The sequence below is a fragment of the Coturnix japonica genome, chromosome 2 (assembly GCF_054131305.1).
Source record: "Coturnix japonica strain WE chromosome 2, WE-NBRP24, whole genome shotgun sequence".
Lineage (NCBI taxonomy): Eukaryota > Metazoa > Chordata > Aves > Galliformes > Phasianidae > Coturnix > Coturnix japonica.
The window spans coordinates 73,928,863-73,953,453 of NC_140664.1; the positions used below are offsets into that span (position 1 = coordinate 73,928,863).

Sequence of the window (24,591 nt, forward strand, 5' to 3'; positions counted from 1 at the left end):
GCGATCGGTGCTCGCACCGTGCCTCCCCTTCCGGAGTGCGGGGAGGGTGCGGGGCCGCATCGTTGCTTCCTGTCCGGGTGTCCTCCTCCCTTTCCCCGCAGGTACGCGGTGGGAGTGAGCGGGGAGGAGGCTGAACGTGACGGTGAGTAGCGGGGGGAAACGGGGCGGTGTTGGTCCTGTCAGCGATGAGAACCTCCGGCCGTAGCTCGCTGCTGTGAGGGGCGGCCTGTTGCTGCTCTGGAGCTCCGGTTGTGGCTGGAGGTCTCGGTTTTTCTCCAGTCACTAAATAATGTGGACTGAGGGAGCTGGGCTTGTTCAGCCTGGAGAAAAGAAAGCTTCGGGGTGACCTCATTGCAGCCTTTCAGTACCTGAAACAGTACACCTATAAACAGTACACCTATAAACAGGTGGGGAGTCAGCTCTTTACAAGGGTTGATAACGGCAGGATAAGGGGAAATCAGATTATTTCTGCAGGTTTTGATATTGCTGAGAAAAATGTGGCATTAAAAAGCACTTTTCCTGATACAGGTCAGGAAAGATCTGAATGGGCTGTAACATAAATAGAAGTTCTGCTATAATGTCTTCCCTTGCTAGGGAGTTGGCTCCTTAGGATTGACATTTAGAGTCCTAACCTAGCTCAGTTCTTTAAGCAAGAGTAGTAACTTGTATCCTGATCTAGTGATTTCTCTCGGTGATCAAGTCAGGATCACCAAGCGTCTAATAGCAGGACACGGGGAAATGGATTTAAGTTAAAAGAGGGAAGATTTAGGTTGGATGTTAGGGCGAAGTTCTTCACTAGGAGAGTGGTTAGGCCCTGGAACAGGCTGCCCAGGGAGGTTGTGGATGCCCCGTCCTTGGAGGTGTTCAAGGCCAGGTTGGACGGGGCCCTGGGCAACCTGATCTAGTAAATGTGTGTGTTTGGTGGCCCTGCCAGGCAGGGGGTTGGAACTACATGATCCTTGAGGTCCCTTCCAACCCGGGTCATTCTGTGATTCTGTGATTTTTCTATCATGACAGTCTTTTCTGTAGTCATTCTTTACACTCATCTCTGAGAGGGATCAGAAACATGCACAAGGTTGTATCAAAACATTTGCTGCTGCCTTCTAGGATGCCATCCATACATTTGTATCTACTGAACAAGCATGTTTAACCTTTTTCCATTTTTATGGCTGCCCCATTTTGTGATTAACTAACAGCCCATGAGGGAAAAATTCCTACCTTCTACTTCTGGTTTTCATCTGAAGAGCTTTGAATTTAAGCATAGTTTCTATGGTCCCTAAACTACTGTTACAGTCCTCAAAGCTATTCTTTCAGAACTTTAATAGGAATCTTGGTAGTATCCAGGTTTAAAAGAAAAAAAGAAAGAGAACTTAGACACAATGTCAGTTTTATGCATTTCCTTCCTTTTCAAGCTAAACTTCTTGTTCTTTGTATTGCATAATTGTTGAAGTCAATGCAGGTTGTGTTTACTACACTTACTGTGTTATCTAGCCTCCATATGCTAGTACGTTTTCCATTTGGAAGTGGTGGGAAGAGTATTTTTCATGTATAGTAAGTATTTTTAAGGGGAGGATCACAACCAATTAAATAGCTGAGACCAACTTAATGTGATTATTTACTGCTGGTTGAATTAGACTCTCAACTATGCTTTAAAATGTGGGGACTACTGATGGACCAGTGTGCTTATTTTTGAGGCTGAGAACAAGAAGAAAAGTCAAAAGTCATAATCTGCCCTGAACTTGGAATTAAAAATTATTTGCCCGTCAGTCTAATAAGCTGCTAACTTCATTTCCCAGACAACCCTTATCTAATTTTGTTTTCTATTGCACGTAGAAATGGCTCCATGCACTTAATATTCAGTGGATTGCCAGTAGTGTATACTTAGAGAATCAGGTTCAATTTTGAGACTGACTTCTTTCTCTTCTTGTTTTAATCTTCAAATTCTTTCCCTCAGAAGTGTATGAGAAATAGTGTGTAAACATGACAGTTAAGGAATAATTTCTTTCACTTCAATACTTAGCCAATAACCGTCTCAAATCTGTAGCTTTTAGCAGATTCTCACAGTTAATGGACTAGTCTGCTCTATTTCCTTGTGAAAATGAAGTAAATTAGGCAGAGCCTAGTGCCTTCATACCCCTGTTTTCACTGGGATTTGATCATGGGGATCACTCTTGCCAAGCAGCCACTGGTATAGAAAGGCCAGTTTGGGATACTCTGCAATTGATATTAGTTTTCAGTGTGCTGCAAATAAGACAGTCCAGCAAAACTCTTAAACCTTTCTACACTCCGTGTAAATTTCATGTTTCACAGAATCACAGAATGACCCGGGTTGGAAGGGACCTCAAGGATCATGTGGTTCCAACCCCCCTGCCTGGCAGGGCCACCAAACATACACATTTACTAGATCAGGTTGCCCAGGGCCCCATCCAACCTGGCCTTGAACACCTCCAAGGACGGGGCATCCACAACCTCCCTGGGCAAACAATGCGTTTGGACAAACACACTTTTGTTTACTGTTATTGTTGGAAAGCAATCTATGATGTCTTATCTGACTCTAGTGTTTCTTTCAGTTTTCAGTCAGAGGACACAAGGAAAAAGGAGGACAGAAAGAAGATCACAGCAGCACCGAATGCAGCGAACGAGGAGTCATGGATCTGAAATTCACTTCAGCAAGAAAATACGTTTCCATCAGTGTACCTTCCAAATCTCAGACTATGTCACCCCATATCAAATCAGTAGATGATGTTATAGTCCTTGGCATTAATCTTAGCAAATTTAACAAGCCGGCTCAATTTTTCATCTGTGTTTCCGGAGTTTTTATGTTTTATCTAATCTATGGATATTTACAGGTAAATGCTATGAATTTGTGTCTTATTGTACTTCTCCCTGTTTAAAAGAAATTCTTTCAAAGTAGTAATATGCTACTATTTTAACATGTATAGGCATATGAAATAGATACTCACTGCAGAATCAAGCTCTTAGAATATAAGAGCAGTTTAAAGCACGTTTAATAGCAATTTATAAGCAATTATTATCTAACATTCTACAAAAATTCACATGGGGTTGAGGTTTGGCTCAGTTCATTTTTATAATTTGTTTCTTCTGTGCTCAAGACATACTGCACAATACGTAATTATTTTTAATGTGTGTTTTGATATGTGATTTTATCGTCTTCTCTAAACAAATTCTAGAACCATTCAGGCTGATTGAACCATAGAATGGCTTGGATTGGAAGGGACCTCAAGGATCATCAGGTTCCAAGCCCTGTGTCACAGTCAGGGTTGCCAGCTGCTGGATCAAGTACTAGTTCAGGCTGCTCAGGGCCTCATCCAACCTGGCCTTGAATGCCTCCCGGGATGGGGGGCATCCACAGCCTGTCTGGCAGCACTCACCACTCTTTCAGTGGAAAGCTTCTCTGACATCAATTTTCCATTGGCACCTCTGTATCCACTTGAGTTCAGTGACTGCAGTACAGTAGTAACTCTGTTCTCTCTGCTCATCCTTCAGGACAAGGCTGAAGTGTATGTTACTGTTATTTGTTAAACAGAAGCATAGAGTTCAGGGAAATGCTAGGTATTTTATTATTTTCATTAATAATTCCTTCTCCTGACACCTTTTTTTGCTTCTATCTTGGCCAGTTATGTTTCTGTTCCTATTTTTTTCTTTTTCTTGTAGTTCAAATGAGTCTTCTCAATAAAGCAGTGACTGAAAAGGATTAAATCATGTTTTCAGTGTGGTTTTCCAAAAGACCTAAGAAGACTGTTCAAATGAAAAATTTACTTCCAGATAGTTAGGCAGTTATCAATGAGTAAAAGCAGAATCTCAAAAGGGAAATACTAAGCAGATTCTGTTGTTGTTCTTGATGCACCTACAATTAACACATGTGCAACGCTTGTGTTTTTTCCATTGCAAATCATTCCAGTTTAAAATGTCCCTGTAGCCCACAAATTTATAAGCTCACAATTTCTGTTAATTTAGGCACTCAAAATTTGAGTTCCACACTTCAAAGTGATGAGAATTACCAGTAAATGTGTCTCTTAGTGGAAATATGCATTTAATATATTTTGAGCTATTTACAGGTTCTCGCTAAAAAGAATCTGCTCAAGTAAATGAACTGGGAAGGAGACAGGAAACCATCTATAATTTGAGATAAATATTAATGGATCAAGTGTATTTCCCTGATGAATCGATCCATTAATTTCAGTGGATTTAAACCAGCAGTACATTTTCTTATTGCATTTTGGAGAAACTAAATTGTCTTCTTCAGTACTGTGCAAGTTGTATGAGACAAGTGAATTCTAGTTAATTCAAGCAAGGGCTAGATTTGCATAAAATAAAATACTATTTTGAACATGACGTTTTAATGTATGTATGTGACATTGGTGGGGTTTTGTTTTTATAGGAATTGATATTTTCAGTGGAAGGTTTTAAACCTTTTGGTTGGTACCTCACTTTAGTGCAATTTGGATTTTATTCCGTTTTTGGACTAATAGAATTGCAGTTGATTCAGGACAAAAGGAGAAGGTATGTGGTTTTTTTCCAAATGTTTTGCATGCTATCAGTCAAAAAAAAAAATATTTTGATGCTTATGGTAAATTTATCTTCTGTTGCATCATTGTGACTGTGTTGTGGCTTTGTTAGAAGATTCATGATTAAAAATAATCTGAACTTAAAGGGTAGTGTTAAGAAATATTTTGTAAGCATCCATTTAGAACTCAGGCCTGTTTGTGGTCTTGTTGACCTGTACTGTTGCTTTGTCCCATTTAAGGATAGTATTCAATCTCAAAGTGAATTGATACAGGCTGACCATGCTGCTTGGTATTGGCATGTCTAGAATACCCCAAGTGCAACTGGGGTTAACTGCAGTAAACCCAGGAGATTCTTGCAATCTTAAATCCTAAGCATATGAGTCAGTGTGGCTGTTCTGTGGCTCCCTGCCCAAGTATAGCCTTTGCAAATTGCACATTGAAGCACTCTGGAAGCTTGGATAGAGGTTGTTGTGCACAGATGTTAAAACTACATTAAAACATTATTTCCTAGTTGAGCATATCCATTGTTGCTTACAAGTAGTCATCATTGGTTGACTTATTGTATACTGCTTTTAGGTAATAGAATTATTTTACAACCAATATAATTGAGAATATTTCAAGGCAGCTGACTTTCAGACGTGTATCAGATAATACATTGTCTACCAGGTAACTGCACGTCAACTAGTATTTATGTTTTCATTACCAAAACATTTGGTATTGGTTATAGTACTTGCCCTGCTATGTAAGTTATGTTGCAAATGTAGGCCCTCAATATATTTTTACATTTTGTTTTATGTAATCCAGGCAACTTCTTGCAGATATTAAGAATCTGTTTCCTAATTTTTAGTCTGTATCTACACTTAAATTTTATTAAACAAATTGTTTGTTAATGCCTCAGAGTATGCCTGCGTCATATAATGAGTTATGGATAAGACAGCATTACCACAAGACATGTTGCTAACTGTGGCTTTGAGTATGCATGAGAAATAGGAGAACGAATACAACAGTTAGCTCTGAAAAATCACCAAGTGAACACAGTGATTGGTAGGTAAAAGCTAGTTCTGGATCATACGTTATCAGATGATAATTTCATCAAACTGAAAAGAACAAACCTGAGAATATTCAAGGAGGATCTCCTCATAGCATCTGAATTGACTTTTCATTTCTGTTGAGTTTTTCAGTGGCACTTTTTCAACGTTCTTCATTTGTAGGCCATCAGTGTTAGTATGAAAGCTAAGACAAATTGACATGGTGACAATGAAAAGATTACGATTCAGGTTATCTAGGTGTACCGACCTTTTGTGTTTCCTTTGACAAGTAACCTAGAGCCTTTGTCTTGTTCCTTGTGTGATATACCTTCTCAAAAGGAGGTTAAAACATTCTTGTTTGGACACTTTGAGCCATGAAGTTTGTGTCTTCCATTTGAACAAAATTTATTGGCTGCCACTGAAAGAAAAAGTTTGAAACCAGTCTTTTATGTGCATTATAAAATTCCTGTTATGGAACAAAAATGAGTGAGAAAAATGATCAAGCTCTATTATGGACATATTCCTTTGTATGAATTTTTTAAGCTTAGTCTCTTCTAGATGTGTCTGTAATACCAACTTTCATATGTTTATATTTTGTAGAATTCCTGGCAAAACCTACATGATAATAGCCTTCTTGACAGTGGGAACTATGGGTTTGTCAAATACCTCGTTAGGATATCTTAATTACCCTACTCAAGTCATCTTCAAGTGCTGTAAACTGATTCCGGTTATGGTAGGAGGGGTTTTTATACAAGGTAAGAATTGGTCTTGCTGTTTTATTATTTATTTATCTTTGAGGGTGCAGTTGTATCTGGAATCCTGTACTTTGCTAAATCCCACTGACTAGGGAGGAGCAGTTACCATTGCTCCTATAGGAGGTAGAAGGTACATTTCTAAAGCATCTTCTCAGAGAAGGTGGTAAAAAAAAAAGTTGTATGGATTACTTGCAAAATTCCAGTTTTACGTAGACTATTAAAGTTAGTATTACTTTTTCTTAACAGAAGCACTTCATAAATGAACCATTTTTAGTGCTGAGATGAAAAAAAAATCAACTAGGATTTAATAATTTGTGAAGAAATCTACTCTTTTTGTTTGAAAATCTTAATTCATAACTTCTATGTGTTATTTGAAGTAAAAGGATTTAGTTGGGTGTATATCTGACTTCAGTCATCCTTGGCTAATCCAAAATCATTGTTTGTATCTGAAGAACAGAAATGGGAATCTGGAGTACAGTGGATAAGACTGTAGTTATGTGAATAAATTTCAGTGTTTCTGGAGTTAGTAGGTTTAAGTATATTATAAAAGGTTAACGTTTATTTGATACACAAAGATTCATTAAATCAGTTAAGTTCTGTAATGAAAATGTTATGGAACACTGTCAATAGTTACTTGTTTCTGTTACTTTGTGAGGTTATAGTTGCCTTAGAGTGAGCTTGTATAGTGCTTTTCTCTAAACAATAAAGGTAAACAAAGTCGCTTGAATAAGAGAAAAATTAAGAAAATATCCAAATTCTCCTGAGTATGCTCAGATGCTGATTTGTTAGGGAGGAATGTGTGTAAGGAGTAAAATTATTATCTGATTCTTGTGATCAATTGTAGTCTGTTAAGATCCTTCTCTGCTTTAGGAACTGCTGCTGTAGAAGCAACTGATTTCCGTCATGAAAGGTTGGAGCATTAAGACTTCTGCTGGAGTGAATGACATCTAAACAGTTTTTCCGTTGTCTTCTAGTCTGCTGACAGGAGAAATGCTGAGAGTATTAGAGTCTTATTCATGTTGTTTTTATTGCTTTTGCAGGAAAACGTTACAACATTGCAGACGTGTCTGCTGCCCTGTGTATGAGTCTTGGATTAATATGGTTTACTTTAGCTGACAGCACAGTTGCACCAAACTTCAACTTGACAGGTAAAGATACATTTTTCTAGTATAATAAAATGCAGACTTTTTATACTGTAGGCGTTCCATAAAACTTTTAAGAGCTCTTGGTGCCTCATGTATCCTGCTGAAAATACAGGTTATTTTCTGTATTTGTACTGGCAGAAACGTATCTGTGGAGGTAGAGACATTTACTCCAAGCCTTAGTTTTCAGGGCTTTAAAGCTTAGGGAAATAACCACCCCTTATGTTGTAATATTACATACTTGTTCTCAAGAAATATTTACTTCCCTGTGGATGCCTTACAATAAATAGGATAAAAATTCGGTCTGAGGGTTTTAAAATTGCACAAGACTGTCTTCTCCAGTTCAACCTTTCAGTCTTGTTACATTTCAGAACCCTTATACGTATTGATGATTTAACTCTTAGAGCATAGCCACTGTCAATTCTACTGCTCACCTTCTGCATTTTTGTATTCCTTCTTGTCTGTTTCGTTTTATTCACACTTAATAGAATGCATAGTCTTTATCCAATGCAAATACTAAAACAGAGCATGAGCAAACATAAGTTTTGCCCATGTCATACCTTCAAGAATGTTACAGGTTGTTTGCTTTTCTGCTATTGACTTCCAGCCTCGGTATTGCTGGGTCATTAAAGGTATCTGCACAGGTTATGTTTACACATGAAAGAGTTCAGAAAAGAAAACAAAAACTGTCTTCTGCGAGAACAGGTACATATTTGTAACTAAGGAAGAAATACATTTGTTGTGAATGCCCCATCCCTGCAGGCATTCAAGGCCAGGCTGGATGTGGCTCTGGGCGGCCTGGTCTGGTGATTGGTGACCGTGCACATAGCAGGGGTGTTGAAACAGAATGATCATCGTGGTCCTTTTCAACCCAGGCCATTCTATGATTCTATGATCTAATCTCTTTCAGAGCTAGCATAGAACCAGTGCTTCCAATCCTTTTTATTTTTGCTTTCTATGGTATACATGTTACTGCTCTCATTCATGATTTTCCTGCTGCTGCTTGGCATGTTCAGTGCTGTTGCAATGAGCATAACAACTCCTGTTTTCATGCCCCCCAGCATCTGCCTGTAAAGTTTAAATGCATCTTGTCTCTACATCTCTTCATTCAGATGCACTTTCACTACAGATTCCGTATAGCTTTTCTCATATCAATCCAGTACTGAACCCATGTATTTGTCCTGTGATGTGCCCACGTCATTAAGTACTGCTTGGAGGCGGCATGCTAGCACGGATGGAGACATGCTTGGTCAAAAGTGTCACTCAGCTGGAGCTGATGCACCTTTCCTCTAGAAAGTTATTATCTGTATATACTGTGGTCTGTAGCATAGCCAATACTATTCTGGTACACTTTCTGTGAGATCTCCAGTCTTAAAAACATAAGATTAAGAAAATTCAGCACTACTTCTTTTGAGTCTCCCACTCCTCATTCTTCAGGATAATCGTGTTCTTTTAAGGGACCAAGACTAGAACAGGCAGTAAACATGATTTTGGTGACAAAATTATTCGGCTCAACAAGTTTATATAATGTTTTACTTCTAGAACAGTGGTGTTTTAATCTATACATATCATTAATTTCTAACTCTTGCGATATTAAATGTAACACTTCCTACAGTCAGGAGAGAATGGGAATTTAGAGATTGAGAAATGAATTGTGACTGACATGAATAGAGAGTTATTATTTTTAGTTATTGGAAAGCTGATGATGGTATTGATTCTGTAATGACTTTGTTGTTGCCAGGTATGTAGCATAAAAGCAAAGCGTCTATACCTGAACAGAATTCCAGCAATGAAGGATTTTCACAGTGAATCCTCTTGCATTTTTCTTATCACTCTATTATTACTCTATTACCTGCTTTATGTTTCTGAGCTTTTTCAGGATAAGTATGGAGTGATTTTTATCACTATTCTGCTTTGATGTTAAATATTCTTAACAGGTTTTTGTTTTTCCTTTATTAGGTGTGGTCCTAATATCCCTTGCACTCTGTGCAGATGCAGTCATAGGAAATGTACAGGAAAAAGCTATGAAGTTGCACAATGGTTCTAATTCAGAAATGGTAAATATTAGTTTTTCATTTAGTTTTCTGTCTCACAGACTTCAAGAGCATTTAAATAATCCAACTAATATTGTTATCTGGGCAGGATAAAGGCTGAATTAATTCAGAATTAACATCCTTTGCAATTTTGAAATATGTTCTGTCACAGACAACGTATACAATGGCAAAAGAAGGAATTATATCTGCTTTTCTCTTTGATATGTGAACAGTTACTTTTTGAATACACATCCTTTTTTGGGTTTTGGGTGTGGTTTTTTTTGTTTGTTTTTGGTTTTTTTGGAGGGTTGTTTGGTTTGGGTTTTTTTGTTTGTTTCATTTTTTCTTGTATGGCTTTTTATTCAAGGGTGCTGTTTTCTGTATCCGATTTCAAATGTATATTGGAGCTAGAAAAAACAGAGTCATAGAATCATAAAATGGTTTGGGTTGGAAGGGACCGTTAAGATCATCTAATTACAACTCCTTACTTTAGACAGGGCCACCTCCCTCTAGAGCAGGTTGCTCAAAGCCTCATCCAGCTGGGCCTCAAACACTTCCAGAGAGGGGACATCCACAGCCTCATGGGCAACATGTGCAGTGTCTTACCACCCTCACTGTAAAGAATATATTGCTAATATCTAGTCTAAATCTACTCTCTTCCATTTTAAAGCCATTTTCCTTTATCCTGTCTCTATATGCCCTTATAAAAATTCTCTCCTCTGCTTTCCTGTAGGCCCCCTTCAGGTACTGGAAGGCCAATATAACAATCCCTCCGTGGACTTCTCCAGGCTGAAGAGCTCCAGTTCTCTCAGCCTGTCTTTGTAGTGGAGGTTCTCCAGCCCTCTGATAATCTTTGTGCCCCTCCTTTGTACTTGCTCCAACACTGAGACGTCTTTCCTGTGTTGGGGGCTCCAGAACTGAATGCAGTACACCAGCTGGGGTCTCACAAGAGCAGAGTAGAGGGATAGAATTACCTCCCTCGACCTGCTGGTCATGCTTCTCTTGATGCAGCCCAGGGCCTTCTGGGCTTCAGTGCACATTGCTGGCTGATCTTTCATCAGCCATCACCCCCAAATCCTTCTCCTTAGGGCTGCTCTCAAGCCATTCTTTACCCAGCCTGTATTTCTGCTTGGGATTACCCCAACCCAGATGCAGGACCTTATGCTTTGGCCTTGTTGAACTTCATGAGGGTGGATGGGCCCACGTCTCAAGCTTGTCCACATCCCTCTGGATGGCATTCCTTCAATGCTATATAAATGATTTATTTCAAGATACAATTTATTTTTGTATATACAGGGAAGAATCTGCCCTGCAGGCCTGAAGTCAGTGGGGAGTTTTCTATATGATCTTGATCTTCATTTCTAAGAAATTACATACTGTTCTTCTAGCACATATAGTGTCTGTTGCATAGAATGCATTGCTTTTTCTCCTTAATGGGTTTCTGATTCTAGTGTGCTAGTGCTTAAAAGGCAGTCTTTTATGGAACATGTTCTGTTGTGCTGAAGTCAGAAAAAAATTGTCTTTTGGAACAAGTGGATGTATGTGCTCCTAATTCTGTGAAATACATGATTTTAGTATTATTATTATTGAAGTCTTATTCATGTATTTCATATGCTTCTTGGGAACGTGGATTATACGTTCTTAGCCTGTGACATTTTCCTTTTAGGTAAACTGCTGTTTGAAGTTGGCATCTTTTTCTCTAAAGCTGAGTCAGGATTTTATTATGACAAACACTATTTGAATATGCCACAAATAAAAAGAGCTACGTGGAATGAAATTTCACTATATGTCATCTGATGTGACTAGTTAATCTGGTTCTTCATTTATGAGTACAGCTTAAGAAATAGAGAAGAAATTAGAAGGAAGCTTCGTTTATGCATGCGACAAAAGAAGCTCAACATGCAATTTCTGGAAAATGGAATATACTGAGAAGATATCACTGTACTCTTGAATTTAAGTCTGTACTTCTTAGTATCTTCTGTTCGCTGCTGCCAGAGGCAGAGATCTTAGCAGGGAGGACCTTATGTGACTCAGCACAGCCTTTTATAGCTATGAGCTCTGAAATAGAAAACTCTACACAGCTGCTTTCTCACCCAATTTGTGTCTCATAATCAGTCATCTGACATTTGTTGCCTGTCTTAGAATTTCTCCAAAACTTTGCTTTTCATTCTCTATTAAATGAACAGATGTAGGTCTTGGTATTTTCTTCCGCTTATGGAAAATCAGTGTAGTGATTAAGGACATTGAATTCTTTCTTTGAGGCCTAGATTCTGCTTTATTGGCTCCATCCATGGGATCTCTTGGAAAAGCTGGAGCTCACTCTGGATTAAGCAGTTATGAAAAGAGAAAAGATGTCTTGTAGATAAAATCATTTTCTAGAAGAGTGGTTACAGTATCTGATTTTGCCTTATGTTTGACTCTAAGGAGGACTTACTTTACCCTTCTGTATGAGGAACTAGCTACGTGTTGTTGAGTCCTTGTTCTATAGTTCTGTCACAGGAACATATACTGATCCTTATTTACTGTAATAAACTGCAAGTATTTCATCATCTCATGGCACTATTATCGATTGTTAGCGTGTTTATTTTTGCAAATTACTGAGATACTACAAGGAAACAACTGATAAAGCCCTTGGCAGAAGAATCAAGTCTGTAATTGACACTGTGTTTTGAAACTACTAAGTCAATGTTTTCTGTTCAGTAACATGTAAAGTATTTTTGTTTGCTGCCTCCCTTTCATAAGGAAAAGGGCCACTGCCCTCTGCACCAGCGTGTGTATAGAAGGGCAGCTCCAGCTTCTGAACTATGCCAGAGCTACACATAGGTCAAGATTTGGTATCCTATAGCTATAATGCAAGTGTGTAGTATAGATGAACTGAAGTGACACAGGGGACACTTTGAGACACATATTGTGGTAGCTTATGGTAATTAAGTGCACATTTAATGTAATTTAAAAGCTTCTTAATGTGTAGCATAAATAGCAGAAATCTATCTGTCTTTGGCGTATTATTCAAGGTAATTATATAGTTTTCAGAAGCTTTACTTGGACTGTGAAATCCTGAACTTGGAGGATTTAACAGTCAGCACTGACTTCAAGATACCATCTAGCTTAGAAAACTCTTGCATGTAGTTGTGGATAGAAAGAATGGTTAATGCTTACTACTTTCATATGATATCACCTGGTAATTATTTTCTCATAAACTCTTCTAGGTTTTATACTCCTACTCAATAGGTTTTCTGTATATTTTGTTTGGATTAACTTGCACTAGCGGATTAAGCCCTGCAGTAGCATTTTGCTCACAGGTAGGTGTAATAATTCCCTTTTTTTTTCCTGCACACAACCTCAATAGTGAATTTTGCTCTGCTTAGTTTAGAAAATCTCACCACTTCTCTAATATTGTTTTCATTGTGTAGCCTGGTTGACTCGTGTATTTCATACATTAAATATCTTGTTATGGTCTTTATCATATAAGATAATGTGATGATGTTTAAAAAACAAAGACAATGAAATCACAAAACCAAACTTGTAAGCTTCTAATTTCATAATTATTTTTCCATTATTTAACTAAAATTAAATAAGGATATTTGCATGAATGCATTGTCGAACAGCTTATTATTGCTCAAGCAGTTGATTAAAGTCTGAAGTTTTGTCATTTTTTAATCCCTCGGGGTTTGTTTTACATTTTCCTAACAGGCTTTTGTTGTTGTTGTTGCAGCATCCAATTCAGACTTACGGTTACGCATTCCTTTTCTCCCTGACTGGATATTTTGGAATATCCTTTGTTCTAGCTTTGATTAAAATCTTTGGTGCCCTTTTGGCTGTAACAGGTAAGAACGAATGATGTCTTTGCTGCTTTTGGGATAAAAACATGAAGTATTTTATCATTTAGGAAGGCTTCTGAGAATTGTTGTTTCTCTGGCCTTTTTTTCTTTTGTTCATGCTGATGTTGTTTGTTTAGTATGCATCTTTTCTTGTGTGTATTTGGGAACTTCCTCCTTCCTTTCCTGCTGCAGTTTGAATATAGCAGAGCATGTTAAATAGCATTGTGCAGGTGGCCTATGCTGCCACATAACACAGAAACAGCACTATTCTAAACTGAGTAATGCAGCCAAGATATAAGGAAAAGATGAGTATTACTTGAAGCATGGAAGAAAAACATATTCAAGTAAGGTATGGCAGACACCTTAAGCATAGAATTTCTGGAGATTTCCAACAAATAACGACATTAGGAAAGGTACAAAGGATTTCTCTGAGGATTTTGTGCATATCTACACACTTTTAGTTAAGCAAACACTAAAAGTCAGTTCAAAATAAACTCAAGTGGAACAAGTTTTGACTCTTGCAACAGTTTATTCAGGTTTTTTTTATTAAATGGAATGGATTAATGAGTATTTGTTTTGGAAGTCAGGATATAAACTAAACAGACTTCTCCTGGACTGCAATGTCAATGGCAGAAGCAGGCTGTCTGGCCTTTTGGTTTTCCTTTTAGGCTGACAGAGCAATTGGCCCAAAGAAACGGTCATATTTTCTGTTGAATCTTAATGCAGCATGTAACTATATCAACTATGTCAAGAAAAAAAGATGTAAAGTACAGATGCAGGGTATCAGTAATATATTAAAAACATTTTTCCCAGTTACCAGTGTAACGTATATGTATGACAAAATGAATCTCTCAAGTGTGTTAAAGGCTCCTGTAATCCTCTCCAAGTTAAGAAAATCACTAATTGCTGTTGTACCTCTTCTTCTGACAGTTCATATCCAATTAAAAAGTTTGTGATATGATGTTCTGACTTTAATATTTTTCTGTAAGTAAATGCAAGCCAGACCTAACCATGCTGACAGTCTTCAGGTTACATATCCCAATATCCAGATACATATCCCAATAACTGAGGAAAAAGTGGACTTGAAACAAGAGGCAGTCACAACTGTTATAGATTTTCAATCTCCATAGACAGTCAGACTTAACTCTTACCCCATCTATAAATGGGCGTAACCTTCATATTGAGTAATAGGTCATTTGGAAAAGTCACATAGAGAGACTGAAATCTTAATAGCTAGAGTTGTAAGGCTCTGTATGAGTGAGTAGACAGCTAGTACCAGTCTCAGCACCGCACTGGCAAGTAATGTCATCTAGTTATACATGGTCGTTATTAATATGTTAGCTGATACGTGTGCCTTAGAAACAATGATAAGTATTAAATATATTCAATTATGAAGGCCAACTGTATTGCTTCATAGAAGGAAGCGAGTTTATTGATAACTTTGTCTACCTTAAAGGAGGAACAGTATGTAGTTAAATCAAAGAAACTGCTGATAAGACAAATAACAGGAACTGTTTGCATTAGTCTGTTGTGTGTGGCATCTGTGTGTGTGAAGCTTTGACAAATTTTAGCATGAGATGCTTGCTACCTGAGTGTGCCAAAGCTACAGCAAAATGATGAGGTTGTTGCAAGTGAAGGATTGTTTTCAACTTGAATCACAGTGAGTTTGTAAACAGTCAGCTGAAGTGTTTACCTACTGGAATATCCTCAACCATCAGGGTAAACAAAAATGACCCCGCTGTTAATTTTAGCAGTAGTTAATTGTAATGTCGACATTTTCAATGTATCTCACAACACTGAAGGAAAAGTCTTAATGTCTGCTTTCAGACTACCCCTAAAATTCTTATTCTACTATGTGCAGCTGCTGGAATAGTGAATGATTTGTCTGAATAAAACTTCCAAATTTAAAGTCACCTGTGTGAGTTTTCCAAAGAACAGGCCATTGCCTATCTAGCTTCTCTTGTTGCATGTGTAGTTGTTACAGCGTTCTGTCAAGAATGGTTATATCAGGATCATTCCTTCCTCAGGTTACCTTTTCTTAAAACTTCAAACATCAGTCACAAGGGACTGGGGTGGGGAGGTGTAGCAAGATGCCATGGAACTACTTTGCTCTCCTCCCTCTCCCCACAAAAGCTGGTTTCTGTCAGGTAACGCTCTACTTCATTTGCATTAGCACAGAGGAAGATACGAACAGTTATTTTCTGGCCTGAAAATTGCATGCTCTGATATTCTATTAATTCTTCTCTGTAGCACTACCATTTCGTATTTGTTTTTATTGAAGTTTAGGGCATCTAGTAGCTGGAAGTTGGCCTAGATAAGAGGCTTGGTTCATGTGTTAAAGCAGCTCTTAAAAAATTTTTAGAAGAAGTATCTACCCATGGTAAAAATTGTTTGAGAGTGCTGTGGAATGGTTGAACCTTCCCAGATTTCCCAGTACCTAGCCTTGACAATCCTAACACTTGAGCCCTTTCTGTGTTGGCCGTAGCAATGTGAGAAGGTTTACCACGCCTTGGAAGAACAACCGTATTCATTACTGTCCCCCTGTCAACCCTCTTCCTTAGTGGAGAGAGAGGGGTGATGGAGTTTAATGAAAATTGCGTTTCTATGAGCAGAATGAGAAATTATCAGACTTAATCGGGGGAAAAAGAAGAAAAGGCACTTAATTTAGAAGGAAATGGCTACATAAATATTTTAATTAATAACTGATTTGAAAGAACAGAAATAATCATGATTAGAAAAACTGAATTTAACCATTTTTTTAAATTATTCATCTGTGAACTGTTTTCTAATTAAAACTCAATTTTTTTTTTCACTCGTGTTTCATTTTTCATGTTATGCAAAATTGTTCTATTTGATGTACATAAATTTCTTAAAATGTATAGAAATTCTTACCAAGCGGTCAAGGCTGGGGCAGATGAAGCAGTGATGAAGGCTGTTTCTTCCAGTGCTAAACTTGCTTTTAAGAGGAAAAAAATTGAGTGGGAGATGCTTGTGGAGGGTGAAACTTGCTTTACTGGAGAAAAACAAAAATATGAAGATACATAGAATCATAGAATCGCCAAGGTTGGAAAAGACCCAAAAGATCATCCAGTCCAACCGTTCGCCTATTCAATAGCTCCCACTAAACCATGTCCCTCAACACAACATCCAGGCGTTCCTTGAACACCCCCAGGGTCAGTGACTCCACCACCTCCCTGTGCAGTCCATTCCAGTGCCTGACCACCCTTTCTGAGAAGTAATATTTCCTAATGTTCAGCATGAATCTCCCCTGCCGCAGCTCGAAACCATTCCCTCTAGTCCTAATAACATGCGTAGTTATTGGTTCATTTTGTCATGGTGTTAAGTTAATGCTAACGTGACTGTAGTTATGAGAAAAGATTCCTTGTTATAGCAAAAAGTACTTTGTGGTCATCAAAATATTTTCTGCTGCTAAAAAACCTGGTTTTCTACTGTAGTTGTGCAAGATTCTTTAATAAATGGAAGCCTGTGCTGTCATGTAACATCTTATCTGGCCCTTCATAGCTGAATTTGTACACCTGGCTGCGCTGTTAACGTTTTTCAAGGTTTTCATAATACTTTTCTTGTTTACTGTTTGCATGTTTCAGTGCTAAATGATACACGTTTCCAAATAAGCAGTTTACTAGCAACATTTCATTCATAATCGTAGCATAATAGCTTTGACATTGTGAATAACTGTCGAAAGTTAGAGCCAAAGAGTTTGCATCTGTTTTGCTTGCAGAATTGTGTTCCCAGCTTTTCTTACAGCCTTGTTTTTGCTAGTGATGAGATCACATGTGGGAGAAGGCCTATTAAGAACTTAAGGAAAGCTTATTAATGCATAGTCATTGAAGTCAGGCATCTTATTGTCTTCTAGATTCCTAGTCAAAGTAACGTTTCTCTGCACTGCTATATAGCTGAAATTGCATTAACTTCAAAAGAATTACAATATGGCTGTTCTCATTCCACTTAAAAATAAAGCCCAAAGCAACTGTCTAGACTTCTGGACAGTGATAAAGTCACATGAGAATGGCGAGAGATTTGGAGTGTCCGAGTCCCGTTGGATCCGAATCCACTTCTTTCAGCCTTAACAGACCAAAGGTTTTAGTTCACATTATCAGTTACTTGCAGGGAGTGTTCATTGCTTTCAGATATTACAAGTTGATTAGAGTAAAGCTGTTAAACACCAAGTCTTGTTCTGGGAGATTTTGTGCTGCAGGTTCTGGGACTAGAGATGATACTATTTGGATGGTGTACTTGTTTTCCTTAACATAGAATCATATAATCTTTGCTAGAGTTGGAAGGGCCCTTTAAAGGTCATCTGGTCCAATTCCCCTGCAGTGAACAGGGGCATCCACAGCTAGATCAGGTTGCTTAGAGCCTGATCCAGCCTGGCATTTGGGGATGGAGCATCCACCCCATCTCTGGGCAGCCTGCTCCAGTGCCTCACCACTATTATTGTAGAGGCTTTTTTCTTACATCCTACCTAAATTTACCCTTGCTAAGTTTGAAACCATTTCCCTTTGTCCTGATTCATGATTTTAACGTTACTTTACACTGGAGAGGTGCATCTACACTTCGCCTTTGCACCACAGACAACAATGAGTGTAGCCAGATCCCTAACTGTTTAGCAAAGGTGTCTACTAATATCGGAGACTGTCTTGCGTTCTTATGCTGTCAGTGGATTCTTAAAGAAATAATTTTCTGTTTTTTCTCTGCAGTAACAACAGGAAGAAAAGCAATGACAATTGTGCTTTCTTTTTTGTTCTTTGCGAAGCCATTCACATTCCAGTAAGTATTTGTAATTTTAAGTGTATTTTTATATATTTTATTTTATATATTCTATTTAAGAAAAAAGTTGATCGTGGCTTTATAACAGTAGTTAATAGTATTCAGGCTTCAATGTTTTTTGTTCTATATTTATGATTTATGTTTAAGATTTATGATACTGATACTTAATGAATTGTTTGGGTACTTCCTCTGGGAAGGTTTAGCTAAAGGCAGGCCTTTCTTCAGTATTAAATCTTCTCTGAGAACAAGCTTGAATTCCTAGCTAGCTTTAAATGACAAGTGGAAGCCTCTCCTATCTGGGGAGAAATTTAAAATTAAAATGAAGATAGAGCTCAATGCCCAAATGCTGTTTATTCCAGGTAAAAATGTTGAGGCTTAAAATAACAGGGCTTAAACAAGAAGTGTGCATTGGGAAGTATAGACATAAGACACCGAGTGAGTGTGTTTTAGACCACTAGTAGAGAGAATAGCTCTCTTAAATGTAGACGAGGAAAATATACTAAAACCTCTCTGTACTTTAACAGATCTTTCTTATATGAATAATGTTGTTTGTTTTTTTAACCATAAAACCACCTTAAAAAACTGTCCATTCAGTACAAGGAAAGAAAGGATTGCAGCACGGTAGTAATGGATATTCAAGGACGTTCTTTCTTCAAGTCCACTAACTTGTTTGTTGCTGTGTTTTCTAGTGTTTTCTTTTTAACTTCTTCTCTCATTAATTTAGGATATTTATTTTAATCTCTAAATCATAAGTGCTGTTCAGTATAAAGCGCTAATGGTAACCTCTTTTCCTTCCTTTCTCTCCCCTTCAGATACGTGTGGTCAGGCTTACTGGTTGTCCTTGGGATATTTCTTAATGTTTACAGTAAGAATATGGATAAAATCAAGCTGCCTTCCCTGCATGGTATTTGGAAAAGAAATGTGGAAGAAAGAAAAACAAGGACGTTGTCACAAACTGTATAGAGAGTGGTTGATGCCATGTCTAGACTCTGACTTCCTGTTTTATTGGAACGGTCTTCAACTGATTCGCTTTCCAAAGGGAACATTATTAAAACCAAAGGAGCTGAAGGCACAGTCTCTGCTTGCAGATGGCTGGAAATGCACGTTTTTGTGAGCCCTTTCTCCAGAGCACTTGAATTCATCGTGAAAGGCATTATAGGCCTTAACCAGGTGGCATTATCAGGCAATGAAGGACAGCAGCTCCTGGCAAACTGCTGAGAAGCTGCACTCTGAATGTGACACAGTAGAAGACTTACTTGGGCATTTTAATGATATTGGCCACGTGTCTGATTCCAGATTAGTGTTTCTTAGTCTTCGTTAATTGTCTGGCTGAGGTAATTTAAATGTTAATTCACTGTATTCACATTTAATGGAACCTAATTATCAACTGGTTGACCAAATTGCAGTTTTAAAGGTGCAAGATTTAGAATATGGTATGTTGTCACTCTTTGTCACGTTAAATAAAAATGCTGTGTTTTTAATAAGTTACTGATCAGGTCATCACAAAACTTAGTCATAACTCCCGTATTACTGGAAATCTTAAGGTGTCATTCTGCTCGGTGGTCATCACTTGCAAGAAATGAGAATAAGACTCTGTTTGAGCAGTCAACACCCGTGCTTTTACAACAGTGGAAGTGGACTTTGGACATCAAGTAGCTGAGAACAGAAAATGAAAATGTCGTGATTGAAATAGTGGTGTAAGAGATTGTAGTTCGCTTATTCTATGGGGAAGCAGGAAAATTTCCATGGCCTATGGCCCTCTTTGTCAAAGTGGTGTGATGAGATACGAAAGAAGGTTCTCTGAACTAGTATTATCAAATTAAAATTCTCTATTTTCAGTATTGGCCTAAAGAATAACAGCATCTGATACTGGATTTGAGATATGGATCGTGTCGGTCTCTGTGTGGTAATGAATTTAAGAAGGTTAGTGTTCAGACCACAATTTCCTTTGTTTTGTGATAGGAGGAGGCAATTTACTTCCAGTCTTTTCATTGTGAATTTGGGAAGATTGAGTCCATTTTTCTTTCCAGCTTTCCTTTTTGACTCATTTTGAATCACTTGCCTTCTCTTTCATTGTATGTATTTAACACTAGCACTTTAAAAATACAGATCACTTTACAGTTCGTTGTTCTCACACGGTCATGGTAGTGTTTTTTGTCGCATCCTTTGCATCTTATTTTCTGTTGTTTCATAAAAAAAAATTGATGACTTATTCAACTTAGACAAGTGGAGCTTTAATAATAAGAACTGTGTGGTCAGAAATTCCTAGTTGCTACATTATTTATTGCGGGCTGGATTAGGTGGAAAGGTGTGAATTTGACACATAGGCACCTTGAAGCAAAGAGAGGAAGGACCTGCCATGATTAGCATCAGTGTCCATACTGCAATCAGAGTTGTACATAAGAGATGAAAAAGGGTTATAATTTCAGGTTTGGTGCAAGAGGGGATTTTAGACCAAGTCTTTCCCCTGGAACTCCTTTATTCCCATGCATTCTTTTCCCTAAATTAGGTTACTCTTTGCAGTGGGGTTATCTATCAGGCTTAAAAGGGAGGTGGCTTTTGAGCCAGTGAAAAGGAAGCAATTACAGACCACTGGCATCTCAATTCATCCTGATGGAACTTGGTGATTAGAATTCGAGCTGCAGTTTGGACAATGTTTCAGTCTCAGTTGTGCCATCTGTGACCTGTGTCTGTTACTAAACTCTACTGAACTTCCAGGAACCAAATGATGTGAAAGCTACATACATACATAAGATCAAAAGAAGCATATAAAGGTCAAAAGAAGCATAAAAGAAACAAGAAGCTATCTGTTTGACATAAATGTTTGAGGAAGTCCCTCCCAAAGTTTCTCAGAGGAATTAAGGTACAGTGTATAGGTTGCAGAACTTCTATCAACCTGACCTACTGAGTTCCATCACTAAACCAAGACCCATCATTCCGCTTCCACACATCTGATAATGCAGTTTTGTCTTTGTTTTATCTGGAGTACATCAAGTTCACGATTGTGAACTATATTTATTGTTCACAGCATATATTATACTGGGGCGTTGTTAACTTTTCTTCTTGTTGCTGTGCAGGTTAATCAAAATAACTGTTGTGATTTCAGATTCATCAGCTCCTGGACTCCTAACAGTAAGTGTTATGAAACTACAGAAGAAAGATTGATTCTGTCACCATAAAATTTACTGCCTGAACAGGATGTGAAGTGGTTGTTTGCTGTTCTTACGCTGCACATCTTTCTCCTCTTTGCACAAAAACTGTGTTACAAGATAAAGCCATGAGACTGAAGGTCATGCTAAGATTTAGGGCAGCCCGAGGTGCTTCTGATGTCAGCTATCTACTACTGTGATACCATCCAATTCTGCCTCCTTCCTAGGACTAAGGAAGCTCTAATTTCCTAAATTAATATGCATTTGCAGTTGCTTTCATGTTACATTTTTGCATTTATTTGGTACGCTTGAATAGAAAAGTAATTGACTGTGCCATGGATTTTTTCAGTATTTCACTAAATCGGTACCATTAAACTGCTAATTATTCTAATATTAATATATATAAATGGTGTAGAACTAATGCTCAAAGCCCTTTCCTAAACCTACAGTGTTTCCTGATGCTGAATTCAGCTTTTGGGGGGGTAATGCCTTAATTTGCATTACCATGTCCAGCAGAACAGTTGACCCTCGTGAGTGAAACAGCAATAGCAACAGAATCACAGAATTATCAAGGTTGGAAAAGACCTAGAAGATCATCCAGTCCAACCATTACCAATACTTCCCAGTTAAATCATATCCCTCAACACAACATCCAAACGCTTCTTGAACACTCCCATGGTCGGTGACTCCACCACCTCCCTGGGCAGTGCATTCCAATGCCTGACTACCCTTTCCGAGAAGTAATACTTCCTAACGAACAGCCTGAATCTCCCCTGGTGCAGCTTAAAACCATTCCCTCTAGTTCTATCACTGTCAACAGGAATTGAACATATCCCTTCTGTAACTTAAAACATAGCTTAAAATTTAAAAGTACTCTTTCGGAAGAGAGTTGAGGGGGAGGCATGGCTCTCATCTACTCTGACTGAGAAAAGCCACATTATCAAGTGGAGAACAGTGTTGTTGTGAGATAAATGGCTTCACTGCTGCTGTCTGTGTCTTTAAATGTAGCCTGCCATATCAGTACCCTAATGCCTAATCCCATAAATCTGCTTATTCTTGCATGCAGGTAAAGGTACACCCATTTATGTTGAACTCGATGGATGTTTCAGTTTGAAATAAACAAGATTTGGACAATCGTGGACATTTCTACAAGGGGGATTTGGGGCCCCTGAAAGGCTTTAATGCATAAAGCAAAGTTCACCTAGGCTTCAGGCACAACTACGTAGTATTTAAGCTCTTTAAGATTTAACGTGCCTTTAATCTTTTGTAGAACTAGCCTAAAGTTAGGATTATTTACTTTGCCTACTATCCCAATTTTAGTACTGGAAAAATCACTTTAGTGAGAAATAGGCTAAAACCTGTCCTTAGTATGCAGTTCAAGTTAAGCTGGTAGTGTCCTATGCCTGCTTTACACTACCCAGTGCAGTACATCTGACACTGTGTTCAAACTTCTTCATCTAAAGATCATATTCTTGCTGTTAGGCAATATCAGCATCTAATTCTACCAAAAGAAAACAAACTTTACATAGTGATATATGTAGGGGGAAAAAAAAAGTTTAAAAGTAGTTAATCCTGAGTATGAATCACACCTAATTTCCCTAAACTCCTTTTTTCTTACTAAGGTTTGCAGACCCCATCTCTCCTGGAATTAAAGCAGCCCAGTATTAAGCAGTCCCAGGAGCCTGCACCAGGTCCAACCACCCTCTGGTTAAGACACTTTTCCTGATATCCAACCTGAACCTCCCCTGACACAACCCATGCCGTTCCCTTCAGTTCTACTGCTGTCATGAGAGGGCAGCACATTATTGAGACTCATGGGAAGAGCCATCTGCACCTCTTCTTCCATGTCTTCATTTCTATTATCACAACAGTTGTTGAATAGAATTGGTAACCTGTGTTATTTTCTCAGCCTCGTGGAGTAAATAATGGTACATGCCGGAAGCTCATCAAAACAGCAAATAGAACGGCATATAACACATCATCCTTTCAAAATTGCCATGGCAGGGAGGGATGGCAGTGCATCCATTACCTCTGTTATTTCTCACAATGAAAGCTTAGTTTTTCTGCTTGCAGATGCCAAGGCAGCTACAGAAGAAGATGGGAGCTTCCAGAAACTGCTCCTTCTGAAGAATATTGTTTCTTTTTGCCCAAAGAGTAAACTGCACCAGGTTGTTCACAGTGTTATCTCTGTATTTGTGCCTCTGTTCACGCCCCTTTTTTTTCTCTTTATTCCAACTGGAGAACACCACTTTAAAGCCTGCTATCATGGTTGCTACTCTACAAGAAATTTCTCTATAATTAAGCACCACAACTTAGCCACTTTTTTTTTTTCACAGGCTTATCTTTACATTATCATTTTGAGATACGGTATATGACTGTTTATTCAAGACAGTCTTGAATTACTGGATCCCCTAATGTACTTTGCTCCTTCACATGGATGCCAGACACATAAGTTTGCCTCCATGATTTTCTGTGACACGAAGGCTCAGAAAGTTGCCACACAGTAAATTCAATTGAAACCACTTGTGTACACACTCTTACTTGCTAAGAAAGTTGAGTGGTTGAGTACATACCAGCACATAGGTTGTTCCTGAGGATAACCTGACCCTACATGATCACATTCTTCCCTGTCCTACAATCACTTTCACATCCGCAGATTTCCCTCACAGATTTATTTTTGTAAGAGGCTGAATGTGGGACTGAGAAAAAGAGACACAGCTGTACTTGACTGAATACTCTGAACTCTTTGCAACAAAAGATATAAAGTGCTTTTGTTTGTAGAGTTAATGTCCAGCTCTCAAAGCATTGGTGGCAGTCGCTGGTGAGCTGCACTCTGCTGAGATGAATAACATTGTCCTCTCTCTCCTAAACAAGCTAATACTAAGCATGGATTTATACTTGTTTTATTCTTCTTGTGATAAATAAAAGCAACACCTTTTTCTAACAGGTGTAATATCATCTCGGTTAATGTGTGAGCTGCATCTTCAATGAGTGTGTGTAGGCAAGTGTTGATTTATTTTGGCTGCGTGGAATAACTGACACTTATGACTCTAACCTAATTTAGTCTCTTTGCCTCTGGAGTGCTGGTATCCAAAAGCAAACCAAGTGATTTTTTAGAGCTGACAGTGCTGCAGGTTTTTGTTATGTTAGTTTGCAATATGTGCGATAACTACAACTTTGTCCGAATTCTCTTAGATGTAATGCATTGCAAAACATACCTTAAAGCCTGTTGACTGTTGTGAGCTACATGAACTGCAGATCTATTGCTGTTTCACTGCAAAAAGACTGTAAGTGCAGCTTACTTTTGAGAGGAGAACAGAAATCTCTGAATACCAGAATCTCATCA

At 38.2% G+C, this 24,591-nt stretch overlaps 1 protein-coding gene and 1 long non-coding RNA gene across 5 annotated transcripts; both read left to right on the forward strand.

Annotated features, from left to right (window-relative positions):
* Nucleotides 1-32: 32 nt before the first annotated feature.
* On the forward strand, nucleotides 33-20,219 carry SLC35B3 (solute carrier family 35 member B3). Of its 4 annotated transcripts, XM_015854630.3 has the most exons (10): nucleotides 33-142; nucleotides 2,571-2,849; nucleotides 4,403-4,524; nucleotides 6,158-6,312; nucleotides 7,353-7,460; nucleotides 9,414-9,511; nucleotides 12,697-12,789; nucleotides 13,203-13,314; nucleotides 18,027-18,096; nucleotides 18,909-20,219. In XM_015854630.3, the coding sequence occupies exons 2-10, from the start codon at nucleotides 2,649-2,651 to the stop codon at nucleotides 19,057-19,059; spliced, it is 1,110 nt and encodes a 369-aa protein (XP_015710116.1). In that variant the 5' UTR covers nucleotides 33-142; nucleotides 2,571-2,648; the 3' UTR covers nucleotides 19,060-20,219. The 4 variants fall into 4 exon arrangements, with proteins under 4 accessions (XP_015710116.1, XP_085393892.1, XP_085393891.1 ...); XM_085537766.1 differs by lacking the exon at nucleotides 4,403-4,524; XM_085537765.1 differs by lacking the exons at nucleotides 18,027-18,096; nucleotides 18,909-20,219 and adding an exon at nucleotides 15,336-15,479.
* Nucleotides 20,220-20,850: 631 nt separating this feature from the next.
* LOC146761946 (uncharacterized) lies at nucleotides 20,851-23,007 on the forward strand. Its single transcript, XR_014942774.1, has 3 exons — nucleotides 20,851-20,959; nucleotides 21,174-21,228; nucleotides 22,868-23,007. It is a non-coding gene; the product is annotated as an uncharacterized LOC146761946 (long non-coding RNA).
* Nucleotides 23,008-24,591: the final 1,584 nt, after the last annotated feature.

What these genes read in the sequence shown, in the direction of transcription:
- SLC35B3 (XM_015854630.3), top strand. Translation starts at nt 2,649, where the DNA reads ATGGATCTGAAATTCACTTCAGCAAGAAAATACGTTTCCATCAGTGTA. An exon ending in ATTCAGGACAAAAGGAGAAG is followed by an intron (nt 4,525 to 6,157) that starts GTATGTGGTTTT and finishes TATATTTTGTAG; the next exon opens with AATTCCTGGCAAAACCTACA. An exon ending in CAGTAGCATTTTGCTCACAG is followed by an intron (nt 12,790 to 13,202) that starts GTAGGTGTAATA and finishes TTGTTGTTGCAG; the next exon opens with CATCCAATTCAGACTTACGG.